General features: G+C 37.2%; 1 protein-coding gene across 15 annotated transcripts in view; it reads right to left on the bottom strand.

The window, feature by feature from the left end:
• RIMS2 (regulating synaptic membrane exocytosis 2) overlaps positions 1 to 21228 on the bottom strand; it is a 457720-nt gene that overhangs the window by 363582 nt on the left and 72910 nt on the right. For 9 of the 15 annotated variants that reach the window (XM_035316481.1, XM_035316485.1, XM_035316482.1 and 6 more), the window contains 2 exons: positions 10223 to 10433; positions 1586 to 1597 (listed from right to left, as the gene is read on the bottom strand). In XM_035316481.1, coding sequence (XP_035172372.1) covers positions 1586 to 1597; positions 10223 to 10433 — 223 coding nt within the window. The remainder of the gene's footprint in view (positions 1 to 1585; positions 1598 to 10222; positions 10434 to 21228) is intronic. The other 6 variants (XM_035316490.1, XM_035316488.1, XM_035316492.1 and 3 more) reach the window with 1 other exon arrangement.

Below are 21228 nucleotides of genomic sequence, written 5' to 3'. Positions count from 1 at the left end.
CTAGCTAATCATATAACATTATTCCTGTAACCCCCTTTCTCTTTCCCTCTCCCTGGCGCCCCACTCACGTCCCCAAGTGAATTTAGGATTTGGTACTGCTACAACATGTGTGAGTACCTCACGGGCATTAGTTGCTGGACTGACTCTGGGAAAACTGTTAACATCAATTACTTACAAGGTTATACGGAACAGGATAAATTAATTCTTCAAGGAGAAAATAGTTCCTTTGACTCAACCACCATTTGACCTCTACAGCTACCTCTGTTATTCTTGTAACTGGTGTTACTTCATGGCTTCTGTGAGTTCACAGCATTTATTTGGAAAAAAAAAAAAAAAAAGTATGAAGATGCAGGCCAAAAGAAAACTATGTAGTCCTCCAACAGACTGGGGAGCACCACAAAGATTGCTTGCCCCCTAGTAAAAACATTGCCTAAATGCTAACAACAGCAAATGACTTACAACTTTTATATGAAGCAACATATTTCTGAGCCATACATGTGAGCTGAATGTGAGCCTTGACACTGCTACCAATAAATAAATCCCATTTTTTGCAATGAAAGACTGTGCCATGTTGCATATGGATGCTAAAGAATCTCCTTAGGCATCAAATATTGGAACTTACTTGCCAAGCACTACAGGGAAATTGCAATTCCCTTCGGAATACATTAGTGATTTTCAAGGAAGAGCAAATTTACATTAGTTCAGGTAGTTTTCTTGATTCCATTCTCTTTTTTAATAATTGCATATAATCTAGTAAAATATTGAAATATATTCAGGCTTATTCTCAAATTCATCTTTATACTACCTTTTCTAAATGCATCTAAAATAAAATCAGATTAAAATATTTACTTCTGGTGTAATATCAGCAAAATAAACACAGTGTCAGTGACATGCATAACTTCTAACATTAATTCAACATTATGCTCAATACAATATGTGCACCACATTTTTTGAATGCCTGTGTGCCATTTCATTTTAAAAATAGCATATGTGAATGGATTGCTCTATGACATTGCTGGCATATTCTTAGATGGCAAGAACAGATATGTTTTCTTAGTTATTACTGACATCTAACTGTATTGTCATTAAAAAAATCAAAAAAGAACTACCATGCTACAAAAAGTTACTAAAAGAAGCCAAAATATTGAGAACATCAACAACATTTGAGATTGAGAATATCAACAACACTGCTACCACATAGGGAAAAAGTGATTTTAAAGGTTTATATCACTGTGATAAAATTAATTTGTATTTTTGTAAGAGAAACACCTCCCAGATAATTACCTACTCATTTTTTTTTTCAACTGTGCACATATCATATTGCAAACTAAAGGAAAAGTAGGGGCATGCTCACAAAAGCCGCAGAGAGGAATATCATGCATAATGTCCACAACAACCCACAGGTTATTAGTAAATTATCTGAAAAACAGATAAGCCTTTCATGCCAAACATTGCTTTCATTTCAATGATAATAACTCCCCTTGCCTTTAGCAGGAATTACACCTGTGTAAATGAAAGCAAATGTAGGCCAGGAAACAATCTACTCATAAAAGAAAAGGACTTAAGACAGAAAAAAGGCTCTAACCACTTTGTCCTCCTGGAGTTCATATCCACGAAAGCAAGAAAGAAAGGACAGAAAAAAGACAAAGAAGGAAAGAGTCACTTTCATTCTGAAAGCAAGCAGTAGTATTTGTTAGTAAAATAAATGAACAAATTTCAAAGGAATTATTATGTCATTCTTATTTCCCATAGTGGTGAAGAGGATCCGCTGAAAAATATTTCATTTTAATCATTTTCTTATTTTTATGGGTGAAATTGAGAAATCTTATCTATCCAAGAAAATATTTGTACAAATTAAAATTATTTTCTTTGTGGAATTTTCTAAGGCATTACTCCAAAATATTTTGAATTACCTTAATATATTAAATGGGGCATGTCATAAAAAGGATGCAGAATTTAGCTCCACATGCCTTGGACCCCAGTATTGCAAATGATTAGCATGCATCAACCTTTTGCACTTGCACTGAGTCCATCGAAATTAAGGATTTTTTGTTTATTCTAGCCAGAAATAGGGCATTCATCATTATGGCATAACTCCATGCTCATCACTCAATAGCTCTTTAAAATAGTAGGGTTTTAAAGCACAAGGAGACAGAGTTTCTCAAGCACTCATTGCATGTCATGTCAGATCTGTATTACTTATATACTCTTTTTCATATTCATAAATATTGAATACAAATATTCCCAGTATTAGTTTCCTTGAAGGAACTGTCTTTTTAGCTAAAATTGTAAATGGAATAATACTTCAGAAAACAAAAATATTCAAAATGGTTTCAGACAAAACTGTTTCCCATTTTTGTGAATGATGATGAAAAATGCATAAATGAGCAATATTTTCTGGTACGTCAACGTCACATGCCAAGACACAGACTAAATCTAGGCATGCAAACAAGCACTTCGCTATGTTGGAAATAAAACTGCTCACGTAGAAAGGATGACAACTCATCTTATAGGTTTGTTATTCAGATACCCTTATGACATGTAACTTTGTGCTCCTGTGCTCTTACAAAAGTTTTAGGTTTTCCCCAATGCTACAGACACAAACAAACAGGAGAGAATACAGCAGAGCCAGCTGAGACAGTCAAGGGGCAGAGCACACAAGGAGAAGCTGAGGGACACAGGCTTATTCAGCCTAAAGGCTGGGATGCGGATGGATGGGGGAAGAGAGGAACTGTTTGCAATCTTTAACTACCTCAAGGTGAGCTACAGAGAAGACAAAGCTAGAATTTTCTTGAGGACGCACAGCTGAAGGACAATGCACTAGCAGGAAATTGGACTAGATAACCTCCCCAGGTCCTACCACTCTCAACTTACTCTGTGATCCTATGTGCAGTGGTAAAACTTCAAGTTTTAACTTAAAGCATTTTCAAAGATGCTACAGTTTTTCAAGTATTCTCAATTAAAGAAATAAGGAATAGCATTGAAAGCTATCTAAAACCAAAGAATTTGTAAGCATTATCAGTGTGCAGTCACTTATCTGCACAGCATCTGGTGCACCACTGCTTTCCTAGCAGGGCTGCCTGTCCCACCACAGTAAGAGTGGCGGGAGTTGTTCATAGATGTTTGGAATGAGAACACCTAATGCCTCAGTCTCTCATTCTCACCTCTGGAGAAATACACTCTACTATGCAAGAGGAGCATTACCAGACATTTTTAGCACAGAGGCTAAAAGTTTTGAAATCATAAATGCCTGCCTGGTTAGGTTCCTTTCTTGGTGAATGTCTCTCAACTGCAGGAAGCTGTAAGTAGGAGCGCAGAAAAGCAATTGGGTCAGACTAGCCCAGCTCCCCAGTTTAAGGATACAGACAACAGTTAAAAACTGTATTCAATTTTAAACAAGAGAGCTTTACAAAATTAAATTAATTAAATTAATTCCTACAAGTAATGAAGCAGGTAAAATAGCAAATACTGACAAAGTTTTGAAAATGCATGAAAAAAATGCTACTTTTTTATCATAGAACTTAGCTTACTGCTCTACCTACCTAGGCTGACTACTCTTTGAAGCAGAATTGTCTGTCTCTAGCACAGTATTTACTGTCTTAATAACTTTTAAAATCTTGTTATTTACCTTCAGTTATTCATATTCTCCAGTGCACCACTATTCCTGAAATTTTAAAACAGACTATAAACAAGGCCTGTGATATTTCAAGGAACTGCTTAGAAATAGTGCCATTTTGAGTGTTAATCCCTTACAATCTTCACTATGCAGTACCCATAATTTGGTCATTTGATGACACGTAGTATTATGCGTAGTGTTCTCCTCAAAGATAAACAGTGAAGCATAAGGCAAAAGGCAACAAATAAGATAGAACTTGGGAACTTTAGACTAGATGTAGGAAATTTTTGTTTTGTTTTTAATCAAGAGAGTGGTGAAGCACTGGAACAGTTTGCTCAGAGTGGCAGCAGAGTGGCATCCTTGAAGATTCAAGCTCAACTGGACAAGGACCGCAGAAAACTAATGTAATTCAAAATTCTTTGAGCAAGAGGTTGGGTGAGACACCTTCAGAGGTCCTTTCCAACCCAACAATTATTCATCAATAGTCTGTCCTCACTCATTAAGAAAATCTAGCTATAGTAGCCTTTTTAAATAGCTTTCAACTATATACACACTATACACCTGCATATATTTAAACATTCCGCTTAGCCATCAGTATGAATCTTTCCCACTTTTATCTCTTTCCCCAAAATAATGACTAGCATAATTTATTCAATGTACTGACTATTTTTATTCTACTCTAACATGGTGTTCCGGTCTATCCAAGTTGTAAGTGACAATTATATATAACAAATTTTAACTATTAAATATTCTATTAGTCTTCTGCAAACACATGGATGATCTACACTTCTTCAGACTGTGAATTATGTTCTAATCTACTTTTTCCACTCAGTAGTTTTCACCTAAAATACAAGGATCTTTAGAACATTTAAGAGTAAAACCATAATGCACAAGAAATAAGTTAATATAAGAAGAAAAGTAGATGACAATATACAAACCAGTAATAGAGAAGACTCATATCAAATCTAGAAGACAGAAACAAACTCTCACTGTAACACTGATATGTATTTAAGAGAAGACAGCTTAAGAGCTTTGAGGCTGTTTTTCTAATATCTACTCTTGTGTCACTAGGTTCTAACATTAGAAACTATTGGCTCATAAATACTGATCTGGTAGCACTGTTTTGTTCCCTCACACTTTCTTTTTGCCAAGTCTTAATTTGTGTTCAAGAGTTTCCAAAAGCTTAAATTTACTTGAAAAAACTTAACTTTAATCACAGAAAATATAAAGTAAATGCTAAATGCTACTAACAATGCAGGCAAGGAGAACAGAACAACTCATATCTCCTACAAACTTGGTCAATATTTATGAAAATTGTGGCAGATCAGTCATTTTGATATATCAGTAGACAAGTATCCTCTCTCTTAGCTTAGAAGATATTCCAAAGTACAAGCACTGCTTAGGTAATGATTAAATAATACATATTTACTCATTTATAAACTATATGCTCAATGGAGATGTAAGATATTTCTCAGAAATTAACTGCATAGGAAGAGCTTTAAACACTTCAACATATCAGTGCAAATTTTCCAATGCAAAGCAGCAATTCCAGAAACTGGTGGCTTTGGAGGCAGTTCTGACTCTAAATCCTGTCATTCACCCTGTAATGTGTAAATCGCAACTGATCTACAAGACCTGATTCAGACAGAATCTACCTATATGGAGCAACTTTCAGGATGAAGTGTCTCTTTTCAGAAACAGAAAATGAAATTCAAAGAAATGTGAAATTCAAGACAAGCAGTTACTCTTCATTAAACACCTAGAACTACCTCCAGCTTCTCAGCTGCTTACCCCAGCCATTGATGCACAGCATTTGAGTTCACACCAGTACACCATAAGGAGTGACATGACTGACCATATGAGAGGCAGTCCAGTCAGTCGTTTCAATAGCAAAGATATTTAAGAAATTATCCCATCCAGTTCTCAAAGAACAAATGCTTAAAAAGCAACAAATTGGTCAGATTTTGGCAATATTTATTCAGTGAAAATGCAAGTACGTTTTAATATCAGTTTTGTGGGAAAAGGCGTTTACCTCCATGAATATTCAGACAATATTCAGAAATGTGAGTTAAATAACTGTAATTCCATTCCATATGCAGAAGAAATGTAGCATTAAGTCAATAGCTACACCTTATCCTTTAAAAAAATGTTACAAGGTGAATATGGCATTTGACTGGGTAAGCCAAAGCCACTGTTGAAGAAAGTATTTTTTCACCTTAAGTGCAAAAATATCAGTTTGCCTAATATTATCAGTTCTTCACTGTGTCAGGATCATAATAAACTCTAAGGTTTTTGAAAGCTCTGTAATAGAGTGACGAGTTCAAATATGCCTAGCCTCTGTTGAAATTGAGGCTATGATCTGCTCTTTAATGAGATTCAAAACAGCCACCAAGCGAAAATAGCCTAAAATAATAAAGCAAGTAACAAAAATAGTTTCTGCAGTATCACTTGAAAGAAATGATAATACCCACAAAGCTTCTATTAGAATCACAGATTTTTTTTTCTGAAGAATCAAGAGAACTTGAGGTGTCAGTACAGCAATTCTGCAGCTGGGTATCAGCATTGCTACATGTAAGTTTGCATGAGAAGCTTAGAGGCTGGAAAGGAGCAATGTCTCCTGGTTCAAAATGGTTGCTGTGCAAGCCTTTTATCTGAGTACCAACTGCAGCAATGAGTTGCATTCTGCAGGGACAGCATGCTGCTTCTATACTGCCCAGGCACAGACTAGGCCAGCGGCCTAGCCAGGGCCAGGAGCAGGGAGAAAAGGGTGATTTCAGCCAGGCCATGCCCCCACCAACAGAGCTGTCTCCTCTCACGAGGAGAACAGGGTATTCCCAACAGGGCCGTGGTGATAAGGCAGAACCAAGGCCAGCCAGAAGAGCCAGGCTACAGATGCAGGTCAGCAAAGGGCACAGACCAGCCATAGCACCAAGGGAGTGACCAAGGCCGAATGCCTGAGCCACAAAGCAGCCCCAGGCAGGGGGTGGAAGCCCCCACAGGACTCCTTCTCCCACAGCTTTACCTGGGCTGATCTCAGGCTATAGCTGGGCCACATCAGAGCTGCCCTCAAGCACAGGCTGCCAAATACTGCTGGAGGTGAGGGACAGGGAGGGGATTGTGCTAAGGACCACGAGGTATATGGCTGAACTGTAGTCCTGCTAAGTTGGGGCATAACTTTGGAAAGCTGCTCACCTCAAATTAAATGGAGTTAATCATTGTTTAGAAATGTTTTAACAATCATGGATGGTCACTGTGGCATCGTTGTTTTCAGATAACCATGACCAGAGTTCAGTTGTGCTGGAGGTCCTTAATGTATCTGATAATGTGAACTCTATTCTATTCACAGAGAGACATGAGATGTGAAATTCATCCCAGTTAGAAGGATAACTTTTACAGTCTCCAGCCGTGAATTTGAAATTTTTAAATAGGAGACTGTCTTTGGAATAATTCTGCAGCTTCCTTTTATTTCTTCCTGAGATAATGGCACAGAGATTCTCCAGAAAGAATAATACAGTTGTACGTTACCAGATTCTACAGGTGTTACATGGCCTAAACTGAAGAAAATTAAAAAATGGTTTGGAGAAATCCTTTCCATCAAGTCATTAATGTCACTTCTAGAGAAACACAGAATCAAACCATGTCTCTTAAGGATCAACTTATTTGTATGTGATTGCAAATCACTGAGCTTATTCCAAATCCTAGTGACCTGGAAATCCTGACTGTGACAGACTAATTCTTTGGTGCCTGTCAATTGTCAAGAGAATGAAATGGATTACACTTTGTGGCTGCATATGGATGGTCCACACTGTATGTCCTGCAGCTGGAAATGCACTCAGCAAAGAAAAGAACTTGATGGTTCTCTGAAAATCAAATATAACCCCAGAAAAATAATCAAAATGCAAATTTTTGACAGAAACAAAGAGAAACTGAGAGAATTTTCCTATATTTTATCTATGTAGTTCAAACACAGATGTTAGGCCCTAGGAAGCAACTGAAAATCTCTTATTTTTGATGTTCAAAGACAAAGAGAGAAGGATGTTTCAGCAGGTGTAGATAGTAGATTGCCGAACATCCTGAAAGCAGGTATTCCCCATACATCAAATTAAGTTTTCACACAAGTATTGTTTTCTTCCTCTAGGAATTGAAAGATTGATTTACTGAACTGGCATTCTGGGCTGTTGAAAATTATATTTACTGAACACAAAGTTTTATCTATCTGAAGGCAGTAGATGTCAAACATTTTAACATATAAATTTCTCAGCTGCATAAATCTCATTCTGCTGCCTACTGCCTCACTCTGTGTATTTTCCTGTATAAATCAGTACATGATTAAGAATGAATACCAATGTTATCTTGTGTATCAGTGGCACCTATACCACTACAAGTTGCTGTTATGTGATTTATTATTTGAGAAACAAAATTGCAATCAATCTGAAATTGTTCATAATCGTAAGAGATGCCAGTTTAAGCTCCCTTATTGCCACAAAATTTAAACTCCCCATCCTGGCTGAATACTCCAGTCCCTAAGGTCATAAGCAGGAGCACAGAAGCAGCGTACCATCATTATCAATTTTATCTGATCTAGAAGGAACTTCCAGATAATGATCATTTTTGCACAAAATTGACTTAATTTTAATGCAAGCATATGAATCAGCTATGTAAGTTTCATGTTTTCGCTCTGTAAGCTAAAGGTATCAACTTTAGTAAGGGTAAGTCATGTCTGTTAAATTTACTAAAATTCCTTCAAGGAGTCACCAAGTGATACCTGCTGATATAGCTGAGTTTGGCCTCTGGGATTTTAAAGAATATCAGTGGACATGAAAAAAGAATAAATATTCTTATTCCATGAGAAAACTTTATTAGTTTAAGACAAAAAGAAAAGAACATGAATAAATGGTTGGGGCTTTTTAAGGGAAAAGTATCACCAGTGAAGCCTCACAGAGAATCTCTCTAGAGATACTCCGTCCAGCATATTCATAAGTGATCAAGAACAGAAAGGAATGAGAGCCAGAAAAGTTTATTTACCACACTAAATTATCCATAGTAGTAGAAAAATACCAACTGAGAAGAGCTGCTGAACAGACTCGTAATACTGAAAGCAGAAGTGGGCTTGCAGAAAGACAGATTTAGGTTAGACTAAGAAAAACTTTTTAAGCAGTGGACTTAAGAGGCTATGGAAGAATCTCACTGGAAACCTATCAAGAGACAGTAGACAAATATCTGCAAATCTATTCTGACGGAGATTCCTTCTAACTCAAACCATTCTATGATTCTAAATTATGTCTCAGAACATCTCATTAGAAGAAGCCTTCCTCTTAATGCTTTTATTCTTTGACTCTAACTTTGTAGACATAATGAATCCATGAAACTGTCTCAATAGTATTTTATAATCAGATGAAATCAGTACAGAAATTATTGTATCTCCGATTAATGGTAACACAATTTAGCTGTAAAAAGCAGTAATAATGTGAGCTTACTCAAGACAAAAGGTTCTATACACATTTTTAAATTACCTTGACAAAATTTGGTCGTATCAAGGCAGTTTGACAGATTTACACATAATCTCAGTTACCTTAATCATCAGCAAGTAGCAGGTTCTTTTCTACCCTGTCAATCATAACCTGAGTCCATTATTTAAGCCTCCTCTTCATTCTTGGACACAAAATACATAACATTGTCACCTGCCTTCCAAGCGATTAAGATATTTGCAGTTTGCATGGTATTTGCAATGACTATTACAAGAAAAAACTGATTTATGGAAATAAATGATACTGACAAATGATTACATTAATAAATAAATGATTGTATTGATTTACAGAAGATGCTGTGACAGCAGCATAAGAAGTCCTGAGTAGTCAAGAACATTCTACAAATATCTTTCTGAATCTGAGAAAGATGTGTGAGATGTCAACATCTAAAACATTGAATAAACTACTTTTAGAACTTAAGTTTTCTGACTACCTCAGTTCTACTGAATGTTTTATTCTATGACCAAACTTCTTAAAAATTCAACTTGCTGTTTTACCTGTTGTTGTATAATAAACACCAGTATACTAGCTGAAGCTCCATGCTGTTGGTGCATTGCATTTTTACTAAGAATATTTTAATGTATTATACTTATATGTGTATATATATCTGCATATGTTTAATAGATAAACATTTTAAAAGTCTGCAACACACACTATATACTATTCTAACAGTCATTTTACGATAATCTTCTACAGACGATTCTGGGCAAGCATAACATTAAAAAAAAAAACCTTGCTCTAATTTGCAATAGTCACAGTGTCTCAACATTAGCATCACTAGCTCACTAGCTAGACCTCCTGGTCTCCAATACAGAAACTCAATCCTCTATTCAAAGAATTGTACCTGCATGAGTCTTACAGTAGAAATGTGGCGTGTGTTAATGTAAAGTACATAGTCACAAATCCATCTGCAAATGGAAATTATTTGAAATGAGGACAGATGTCTTAGAAGACCCTAAAGTAGACATCATTTCATCCTTAAAGGAAATCTGTTTCAGTAGCTATGTGGTTAGGATGCATAAGCAATGAATAAAAGATACTGAGGTTAGAAGTTTATTACTAAACTTTAAGTCCATACCTTATTTGAGCGTAAAGACACTCTTCCTCCACAGCGTGCACAGAATTTAGTTTGGCAATATGAACAGTTATGGCCACAGCCATCAGCAAATTTTGTTTTGTGGCAGATGCCACAGGTTGGGGCATCACCCTTCTGCTCCTGCTGCTGCTGTGATTCTTCACCCATCTTCTTCACTTGCTCCTTATACATCTCAAACTGCTGATGTAATTTTCTGCAGAAGAAAAGAGATCATTAACAGTTGGTTTTTTTTCTTTTTATTTAGGTCCACCAATACTTCACAATCACTAAACCGCAGTCAACTTCAGAACAAAAATCAGAGAGAAATATGTGTAATTTATGATGCTCCAGAAGTGTAACCTTCAAGAACTACTACTTCTCCAACTGAACTAAACTGTAGGAGGTGGCCTAACACTAATAACATGCAGCACACAGTCCGGCTGTTACAAAGACAAGTAACTTGCTTTGGGATGTGACCAGCTGTGAGCTGCAAATACAACAGTAGGAAACATGAAGTGAGTGATTCATAATCCCATGGTACTAATGATAAACTGGTTAATAGCAGGAAAAAAAAAAAATCATTTATTTTTCCAAGTGCACTTTCACCTAGTTCCACCAGACATATGCAAGTGTCTTATCTTAATACACCTTATCTTCATTTATCCAGCAACACTGGATATTGCCAATATTGCACAGATTAATTATTCTAAAATGCTTTATCAGTCATTTATCAAGCAATGGGTGCAACCACAAGCCCATAGCAAGGTATGTCAACTTAGCAACTTATTATCCATTATTTAAGCCATTCATAGCATTATATAGTGACCACCACCTCATGCCACCTCACGGTGAAGGACTAGCTTAGGTGTAAAACCTAGGAGCAATATTTTAAAATGCACACATATGCACGTGCAGAAATCCCACACATTCTACCTTCCATTTCCAGTGGACTAGGAGCACATTCATATTCAGCTACCAAGTTCATACTGCAACGATTCCTTCAGGCATGCTACTTCATTGATTTTCTGATCCCATAATAATCAAATCTCTATATATGATAGCTATATTGTCTCACTACAATAAAAGTTACAGACTCATTTCCTGTTTTATAATAGATTAAAATATATATATATATTATTTCTAAAAGTAAAAGATGACACGGGAAATTTAATTTTCATCATAAAATTTCAGTTTCCTGTGGTTGCTGAAAAGGGCTGGAAAATGTGACATGGTATAAGATTGATTCACAAAGAGAAAACAAAAAGAACTTCATCTTCTCTTTAATTTTTATACCTGTGATTTAAAGGGGTCTGACTCATGATCTTTAGTAGGGAATGATTCCTAGTAGGGAATTCTACTCACCTAATCTTGCTAATTGAGACTGTAGATTTCAGCAACCTAAGAATTACTCATCTAGTCTAATTACTTTATCTACTATCCTGGACAGACACGAACGCAACCAAAAAAATGAAGCGTTTCCTATGAAACATTAAAATCGTATACTAAGCCAAAAAAGAAAAAAAATGCAAGACTTATTTTTCTTAGAATTTAGCTTTCCAGACATTCTTGAGATTAATTTTTTTAAAATATATATATACATATATATGTATAAAGTCTATCTATTCATGAAGTCTAACATTGCACAGAGACTAACAAAGCCAGGAGACCAGCATCTTTAATACAGAAATATATATTTTATACAGTTCAGTTATAAATTAATGATACAAAATGGCTTCATCAGAAGTGTCAAAGGCTCTTACCAAGACAGACATTAGCACACTGAGTCAGTTAAAAATTACTTCAAACAGTATTTATTTACTACAGTTCCCCACACATATGGCAAGAATTGTTGGTATTTGCTTGAGTACTTTCAGGAAAACTCCCCTAAAAATATAATGCTTGCTATACCACAGAGGAGCCATAGGAATCAAGAGGCAGCTCCCACCCTCCGTCAGGCACAGCAGGAGGCAGGAGGCAGGCCTCTTCTGTGCAGCAATGGGACGTCTCCTGCTCTCAGCCACCTCTAGCCTTTTCCCAGAGAGAAAGCATGTTTACTTCACGCGACTTATGCCTCATCTTTCTAATCTACCGGCTCTTGTCACTTGAGTTCAGTTTTGAGTCCACACACTGCCCTCAGACCGCAGCAGTTTCTTGCACGCTGCCAGGAGCTCTGGCCTGGGGCAGAGCAGAGAGGGCCCGCTGCTCCCCCAGCCCCACAGGAGGGACATGGGGACACCGCGGGAGGGACGTGGGGACACCGCTGCCCTGGCAGGAGCCTGAGGGGTCAGGGGCAAGGGGCTTCCTCTGCTTGCTCTACAGTTCCATGAGATTGCTGCTGACTGTTCTGTGTTGAAATGAGGCAGGACACGAGTCACTGTTCAGAAAGCGCGGGATGAAGTTGAGAACAACATTTCGTTCTGGAAATCTGGCACATTTCATCATTTTACATTGACAGCACTATACAACGGGTAGTTGGCAGTCTGGCCTATGTCCATCAATAACACATGCAATCCCCGAGACCTTGCTTGCCTTTTAATTTTGTCAAACATTGTGTTCTTCATTTAATGCATATTATCTGTGCTGAACTTCAAGTTTATTTTAGGTTGCATTTAGTTTTGCGGCTTCCTTTTAATCTACAGCCTTTGTTTTTATGATTATTTTCTTACCAGTCTCACTGATGCATAAAAAGCACAAGCCTTTTGCCAATTCCTAAGACTCATGTACTGAAATAATTTCACTTTTGTTTCCTCTTGGGCACAAGCATCTACGCAAAGGTCACCATAACTTTTGCCTCAAAGTATAAACTTTTCAAGGTTACTTTACAGAGTTTTCTAAAATCCTCATTCTGGTAGGAAACAATTTATTTTCTGTCAAAATAGTTCATTACATCATTTTCTGTTTCAAGAAAAGTTACGCGTTTTGACAGCTGTTGGAAAAAATAAACACATAAGACAAAAGTATATTAAATGATCAGTCTACACACAGTATGCCTTCTACTTACTGAGCAGAACTACTGGAAATTAATACACATACTTCAAACAAAATAAAAAAAAAAATTAGAAAGTCCTTAAAAAAACTTTCTAATCTAATCTAATAATTATTTCTCAACATCTTTCCTAGAAGGGTTTAAGCCAAAAAACAAAGTAGTACCATGAAGTGATAATAAGGTGTTCAGAACAACACAGTATTTGAAGAACATTTTGGAAAAACTGTGTAACATTACAGTTTTCAGAAAATGTAGCAAATAAAATCCCATTTTGTTCAAGTTGTCTGCATTCATGTCTCCACTCAGAATACTGCTACCTCAGAGGTTCAGCCACCAGGGGACCAAAAGCAACCAGTATCAAGCCTCCCGTTTCCAGTCCTTGCACTCGCGGGGGAAGCTCTGCTAATGCAAGGGGCCCAAGATCCATGCTGTGAGCTTCAAGAAACATGTTCTTCAGATTACCTGCATATCAGGCCAAAATGCTTCTCCATAATGCAAATCTTATTCTTGGGCATGCTGGGGTTTCTGTTTGTAAACCCAAATAATTACACTGAGCGATACAGTAAAAGAAATGTTTAAGTGGAAAACTTAGCAATGGGTATTTATAACCCTTACTATGTGTATTTGGGCAGTGGTTTCAATAGCACCATCACACTCCATCTGTTTGTCCTGATGCAAAATCTCTCTCCTTTTCCATATTGTTTCCAAAAAAATACAGGAATGTACTTTAACAATTGTTGTCATTTTAGAGGAGAATGAGAGGCTGGTAGGAGTCTATGCATTAATGATGATGGAAAGTTAAGATGGAAAAGTGACATTGAAGTTCTGGTCATTTTCATCGCTTGTGAAAATGAGTTCCCTGAATCACACTCATAACTGCTGGAAGTTACATTGGTGAAGTTCATGAGACTTCACTAGTCAAGACTTGTGTACTATAAAACTGTACCTGAGATAGATGCATAGAGTCCATTTGAGTGTCAATGCAACCATTTGTAAAAGCTGTCAAGGTCAAAAAGGTGTTTGTTTTGTTTTGCTTTCTGGAAAGGAGTTCATTTAGTTCTGCTTATCCTTGGTCCCACACACCCTTCTGGCAATAAGAAATGTAGTATCAATCAAAGAGCAGGAATCCATGGGCCTCTCATGAACCATGAGCCATGAACCATGAGCCAAAGGTAAGTAAGAAAAGCAAGTTCAGTCATCTGACATCTGTTATTACGATGCAGAAGTTTTCTCCTGTCCTCCAGAAAAGTCTACAGAACTTGCAGTATTGTATCCCCCCCCCCAAAAATCCTTAATACTGACAAGAAGCTCCAAAGCCACTGCTGCCTTACAAAAGTTCCCTTCAATGTTTCTGAAATTTCCAAAGCTGAGTACCCAGGGTGTAGAAGCCAGGCAGCAGCCACTTCTCAGTTCCTGGCTACGGTTCTCTCAAAGTTTTGTCATTATTTTTTTCCCACTGATTGAAGCCTGTGCCTCATTTCCAATTCCCAGGCACAGAGCACGGATGTGGCCGGAATCCAGACTTCAAAAAGGGTTTGTTCACTCTCAGTTCTGCCAAGTCCCTTCATTCAACCATTTTTTCAGCACAGTGGCAGCAACCACCCGTTAACAGATACATCGTTCTTCCCACTACAGTATCAAACACTTAAAGCTTTCTACTTTTACAGCACTGATAGTGAACCCACCACTAAGCACACCCACTTCTTATCTGAATGGATATTATTCTTATACGTGTAATCCCACGTGTTAGGGACAACTGACAAATGACCTCACATGTATTTTCAGCACCACGTAAGGAAATGGGCAGCAAAACCTGGAGTTTATGCCTTCATACTGGTGTGTGGAGGCTATAAAGAAGTAACTTTAAAAAGAAAACTATCTTCAGAAATGCAAAAGAGCTTTCCTGAATCGTAAAATGTCGGTTTTGCCAGTATATGGCTGAAATGAGAAAGGAGACCACATAAAACTCCTCTTCATAAGATCATGATTCTACTTTAAGTCTAACAGATAAAGACAAATTATTAAGCAATAGAAGACTCAAGCCCGATTTCATAACAGAACCTCCCATCAAATTCAGCTTAAAATTAATGAGTTATCATACAGAGGCTGATAACACAACTACAGTTTCAATGTCACTCATAATTCAGAGTTTTGAGCTTTTGTACCACTGAAAATGAAATCCTGTCAGAAACTAGATGTCAGCCATGATCTCTACAAACATTCACTAACCCACAGCACTTTAACTTTCTCTCAGAATGAACTTTCCACTGTCCTATTAAGATGATATACAATGTTAACTGCCTGGTTTCCTTAAATAAACAATAATTACCTATTTTATACTGTCAGTAGGTGTAAATTCTGAGATAACTACCTCAGCTATATGCCTAAGCTTCAGCTTTACCTAAAACAAACCCTACTGAAAAATCTTTAGAGAATGCAAATTCAAAAAGGTTAAAAAACACAACTGTGCAGTAAAATGCTACTTTTTGACCTATGCTGGTGGGAACTTAGTACAGGCCAAGTACAGGCCACTCTTAAAAGATATGGACAAGAGGAGTTCTTCAAGGTGTTCCAGATCCATCCTCTCTCTTTCTCTGTCCTTTATTAGGGCAAGGCAGCAGGTTGCACTATTCCTTGTTCTCTGCTTATTTGACCTCGCTCACCAAAGAGCAAATATTCCTCATTGCTCTGTTCTTATGTCATAATGAATTAATCTTGTATGATCATAAATGTGCTTGCAACTACAGACAAAGTCACATCACTGAATCTAGTTTATTTATTATGAAACTCAAATTAAGAAAAAAAAAAAGACAAGCAAAGATGGGGGTGGGGGGGAAACAACTCCATTTTAACAACTGGGTAGGATTAGACTGAATATATCAACAGGCCGGTGAGACTGAAAGTCTAACTGTAACTGGAAGGATTACAAGGATTACTTTTATTTTTTTTATTTATTTTTTTTTTTACTAATGCTCAGCATTGAATAAAACTGCATCCTTTGTTTAATAACTGTTTATTAGCAGCAGTGAGGCTGCTCTTTACTGGCAAGGTAGCAGTGAACAACAGCATTCTAGGTGCAATAGTCTTGCACAAGGCTACAGGAAAAAGTAAACATGGAGAAGATTAACATATGGCCAACTAAAGGCTGATCCAATTAATCTTACGATATTTCTGTGTGGGTTTAATGGCAGCAAGATAAAGCCAGACAATATGCACATAAAGGAAAAAAGAAGGGAACTCCTGGTTGTGCCCGTTCCTTCCAGGTTTCCTTAAAAAACACTAATACTTGCTTCTTCCTTTTCCGTAGCAGACAGTTCAAGCTAACTGCAAGACTGAATTAAGAAGTGATATCTTTGTGACTGTCTTTTTATTTGTTAAAATTAATCTGTAACTGAATATTTGAATGTATTTTCCCAATTTGTACTATATAAAAAGCTATAAAGTCCTGATTAAGGTTTAAACAGGCAGAATGTAGTAACACATCCTGCATTCTAGATGAATTTTTTATTCGTTCTCCGTTAAAACGTCTTCGTTATTCTTCTAATGAATTTTGCCACCTACTGCTGTACCTTCTGCACCTATACTGGAAATATCACTAGGACTGCTTTTTTAATGCACCAGGCAGGTAAAGTAAATCCACATAGTTACACACAATAGAGGTAGTTTTCCAAATACTCTTTTTCCTACCATGTGACAAGGCTGGCCCTTCCCAGGTAATTTTAGGTGTCCTTCAAAGAAAGATTAACCATGCCAGCTGTAATAGACAAAGGCAATCTTCCAGTGCCTGCCTACTAATAGGAAACTCTCCAAGTTCATTCCACAACTGCATTACCTCAATTAAAAATACTTTATCTCCAGCTCAATGGGCTTTGTCCCTGTGTTTGCATTCCTCACTATCCCAAAGGAGCAGCTCTGGTAAAGTGCTGAAGCTGTAAGTACTAATCTGCAGCTGACAGGGAAGATCAGGAGCCAGTAGCTGGACTGAGTAAAAGCAGGCTGCCAGGAAGTGTGTGTGGCAGAGCACAGGAACAGGCTCTTTAAAGATTTGTACTGTCTTGTAATTTATATTCCAGCCCAGTAAAAGAAAACTCAATTAGAGATTACAGATAATACAGTCAGTTACGGTCAAATATTGTTTTTGGTTGTTGGTTGTGTGTTGGTTTTTTTTTTTTTGTTTGCCTGTTTGTTTTAAACTAGTTTGTTGTGAAGCAAGGTGTAAGTAGCTACCCATATGTATGTGCCATACATATCCAGATGCTTTCAACTTCATTTGATCAATTTCAAAGAAATCTGATGGGAAAGAACAATTGCCTGAAAGAAATTCAGCTTACAAATTTGGAAAAACAGCCATACTGATAGAAGAGCAGTTTTGGAACTGTTTAGTCAAGAGGGAAAAACGCATCACGAGCTCAAGCTTTACTGAATATTGGAAAGGATACAGATTTGAGAGAGGGACCTGATAGGTGATACTATCTGAATCTCCAGCTTTGCTGATAGCATAGTAACATCACATATTGCAGTTGATAAGCACCTTGGACAAGTGGCAGTGGAGTTTTCAGTAGCAGTGCACAGGAGAAATGGGTCTTTGAGCATTCAGTCTCATAATGATGCTGACCAGCATCTGTCCTTAATTTCTACAGAGAACACTCAAAGGACAGGACAAATCCATAGCATGTGTATTGCTGTAAAATAGGTCCATCAAACTTCTGGTGGGATGTAGCATCACACACATTAAGAATCCAGACACTCTCCACTGTCACCACATGCAGTGGTCTAGGGTAGTAGGATACTCCAGCTGGAGACCAAAGTTTCTCAGACCGCTATATCAGTCAGCCACAATTCCCCCTGCAAAAGGCTGTATGTATGAGCTCTAGTTCCATACTACTTGTTCGGAAAGGAGAGTCAGAGCTCCCTGCTAAACAGAAGGGAAATAATATTTTAAAGATGATTTTGTAACAGAAAATGACTTTAAAATTAGGATTGGTTTGTAGTTACTGCAACACCCCTATGATACTATGAGGTTTATGCAAAAAATAAGACTTAATTAGATATTTTCCATGCAAAGTTGACACATCTGTGCACACATATGCAGACGTTTATCCCCTATGCAACAATTCTCACCCAAAATTTAGATCACCAAGTACACTTGGCTGAGGCTCTCAGAAAAATAATCCTTTTACAGTCTATTTTTATACCATCAGTCTACATTTTACATTTAAAAGCCATGCAGTTTTTTTTAACTGTTGTTGCATTTTTCTTCCTGATTCACTCAAATGAAATGTTTAGTAACAGAGACCTCATATCAGTCTAAAATTATCAGAAATAGTGCTGCATGTTGGCTATTTCTGATTTTTTCTGATACTTTGTGTTAGGTAACCAAATAAATATCAGTTGTAAACAATCTTGTCCACATTTATATACGTTTTTAAATCTCACCTCCTGTCATTGAATAAATTTGGCAGTCATCACAAATTTCACTCCAGTAAAGGGACTGTGTATCAGGTGCATTATTAGACCCTTATTTCTTAAAGAACAGCCTCATTATTAAAAATTACACAAAATACCATTCAATTCAAATAATTCACTGACAAAAAAGTTTCCCATTTTATTGTACATTTGTCTTGTTTTCATAAATCATACTGTTATTTACTTTACACTACGTTTCCTTTTAAGGGATGCAGGGTTTACCAACCGTACCTTAAAAATGCTAATTCAGTGGCTGACTATTAAAGTGCTCTACAACATTATTACATTTATAAAGGGCATCTTCAGCAGAGATAATATTTCTCACAGTCACTCAGGTTACTTTATTTGCATCATCAGTTAACTTACAAAAAGAAGCCATTAACTTCATGCCTGTAGTTTTAAAAATGCCCCAGAAATTTACTGTGTTGAACTTTTTTGGAATCTTGACTATGAAAGGCAAAATTATTTTTTCATTAGATGATTACACTCACAACCCAAATAAATGCATGCCAAATAATAGGTCAGACTGTCTTGGCTCCGAAATGTAACACCTCCTGACATTACAGTATCATGATTAGAGTGAGTTCATTCCACATTGTTTACAACATTCATGAGCAGCTTCAATTATTAAGCAGCCCCTATCTTTTTACCTGTGCGACCGGATTGTTCCTATCTTGACGATTTTCCTTTTTTAACAAACAGGAAATAAATTTGAGCAATGTTAAGAAAACTAGTATATGCAAGTCTCAGTTGTGTTTACTATAGTGTTAGCTCATCTCCATCTATGTAAACTACACCAACGTGCTTGATGCTGAATTATCACCACCACAGATATTGTAATAGTTGGTAGTAATTAATTATGGTGGATCTGGGTTTTGTATGGTTTATGAGTATCAGTATTCTTACTGATAGTATTCTTACTGAAGTACCATCAGTGGAGCCACCATGCTAGCAGCACTACAAGGGGAGATTGTGTTGAAATACCTCTCCCATTTTCAGGAGACTGTCATTTTCCATATTGTTCATATTTTAAAAGTAATGGAAAGTAGGGCCAAAACACATCAATTACCCTTGTCAGGTTAGTATAACATCTTCTAGAAACAAAGTGAAGAAATGGTTCCTGACACTGAAATTGAAATATAGAAATAATTATGATTTTTCAGGTGCAAGTAGCTCACAAAGGGAGAGGGATGCTCTTGCCTGGAGGAGAGATTATTACGAGTGTGTGAATATGGCATGCAACAATTTTCCCCATGTTAATTGTATCTAAAGCCAGGCTGCCATACCTTCCCTTTTGTCAAAAAGTTCACTAAACTCAACACTTCACTTTTGAATTGAAACATAATGATAATTAGGTTAATACAGCATTGCTCCATTTTAGGTAAACAGTATTTGATAATAACTGAAAAGGAAAGAGATTTGTGCCCCCAAAATATATTATACTGTTTACAGTATAAACAGTAGTTAATCTAATACTATTCCTAAAAGATAACATTTGACCTTTCTATACAATCAAAACTGTGCAAAACCAACCCCGCCCACACCCCCCGGCCCCCCCCCCCCACACAAAAAAAATATGTGACAGTAAAGATCAGAATTCAATCCTGTATTTATATCATTTAGCCTCTTAATTAAAGCTTATTAATTAATCACTAGGGTCTGAGCCCTATTGGGCATAAACGACAGTGGTACTGGGCCACCTGTAGGCCTGCTGATCATGCTTTGCTGTTCATAACAGTGGGGTGGAAGTGTGGGCTAAGAGCAGGCCCTGAAAACCAGCAGAGGCAAAAAGGACACCATGACACTCACAGGCCAGGAACTAGCCCAGAGACAGCTCTGTGAAATTCGCTTTTCCTGTAACACTTGAACACTATTCTCTGCCAAGATTGTGATCTCAGTTCATTAAAGCCTTTTCCTGGAGTACTTCTGTTTGGAAAAACAGTAAATAGAAGCAGATTCTACTCACATTTGTTTTAGCATAATTGCACTTAGGTCAAACAAGCCCTAGTTCTGTTCTTCATCAATCCATTTCCTGTGTAACAGTTTGCATATTCAAGCTCTGTATTCTCCATGTTGTTGAGCAGGGCTCATAGGTTACTATATAGATTACTGTATCATATACGTGATCCTGTAAGTTGCTGGGAAATCTTTTTGTTTAAACAGTAAGATGTACAGATCTGAACCGATCAGTTCAGCCAGCTCAGCGTCACTGCAAATCAGACCTGGCAGGCTCTTACTTCCTCTTGTTGCTCTCCCTTTGCCCTTTCCCACTGAGGTATCTTCAACTGTCATGGTATTTCAACACATCTACTAACATAACTTAAAGACACTGTTGATAATCTGCAATATATTTTGCAGAAAAATTATCAATTATCCTTCCTACAGCAGAACACTGTCAATTCCACCTGAAGAGCCTAAGTCCACACCTTTGAAAACAGTTACCATTCTTATTTTAGATAAGCCCTTTGCATCCAGGATTGACCAGGTCCATGGACACTAACATTCAAAGGCCCAGCATCAACACAGATAAATGTCCATTTCTTCTTTGCGCTCATGT

Source organism: Oxyura jamaicensis, chromosome 2, assembly GCF_011077185.1.
Source record: "Oxyura jamaicensis isolate SHBP4307 breed ruddy duck chromosome 2, BPBGC_Ojam_1.0, whole genome shotgun sequence".
Taxonomy (NCBI): domain Eukaryota; kingdom Metazoa; phylum Chordata; class Aves; order Anseriformes; family Anatidae; genus Oxyura; species Oxyura jamaicensis.
The sequence above is the reverse complement of the archived record's forward strand: the minus strand, read 5'-3'. Positions and strand labels throughout refer to the sequence as shown.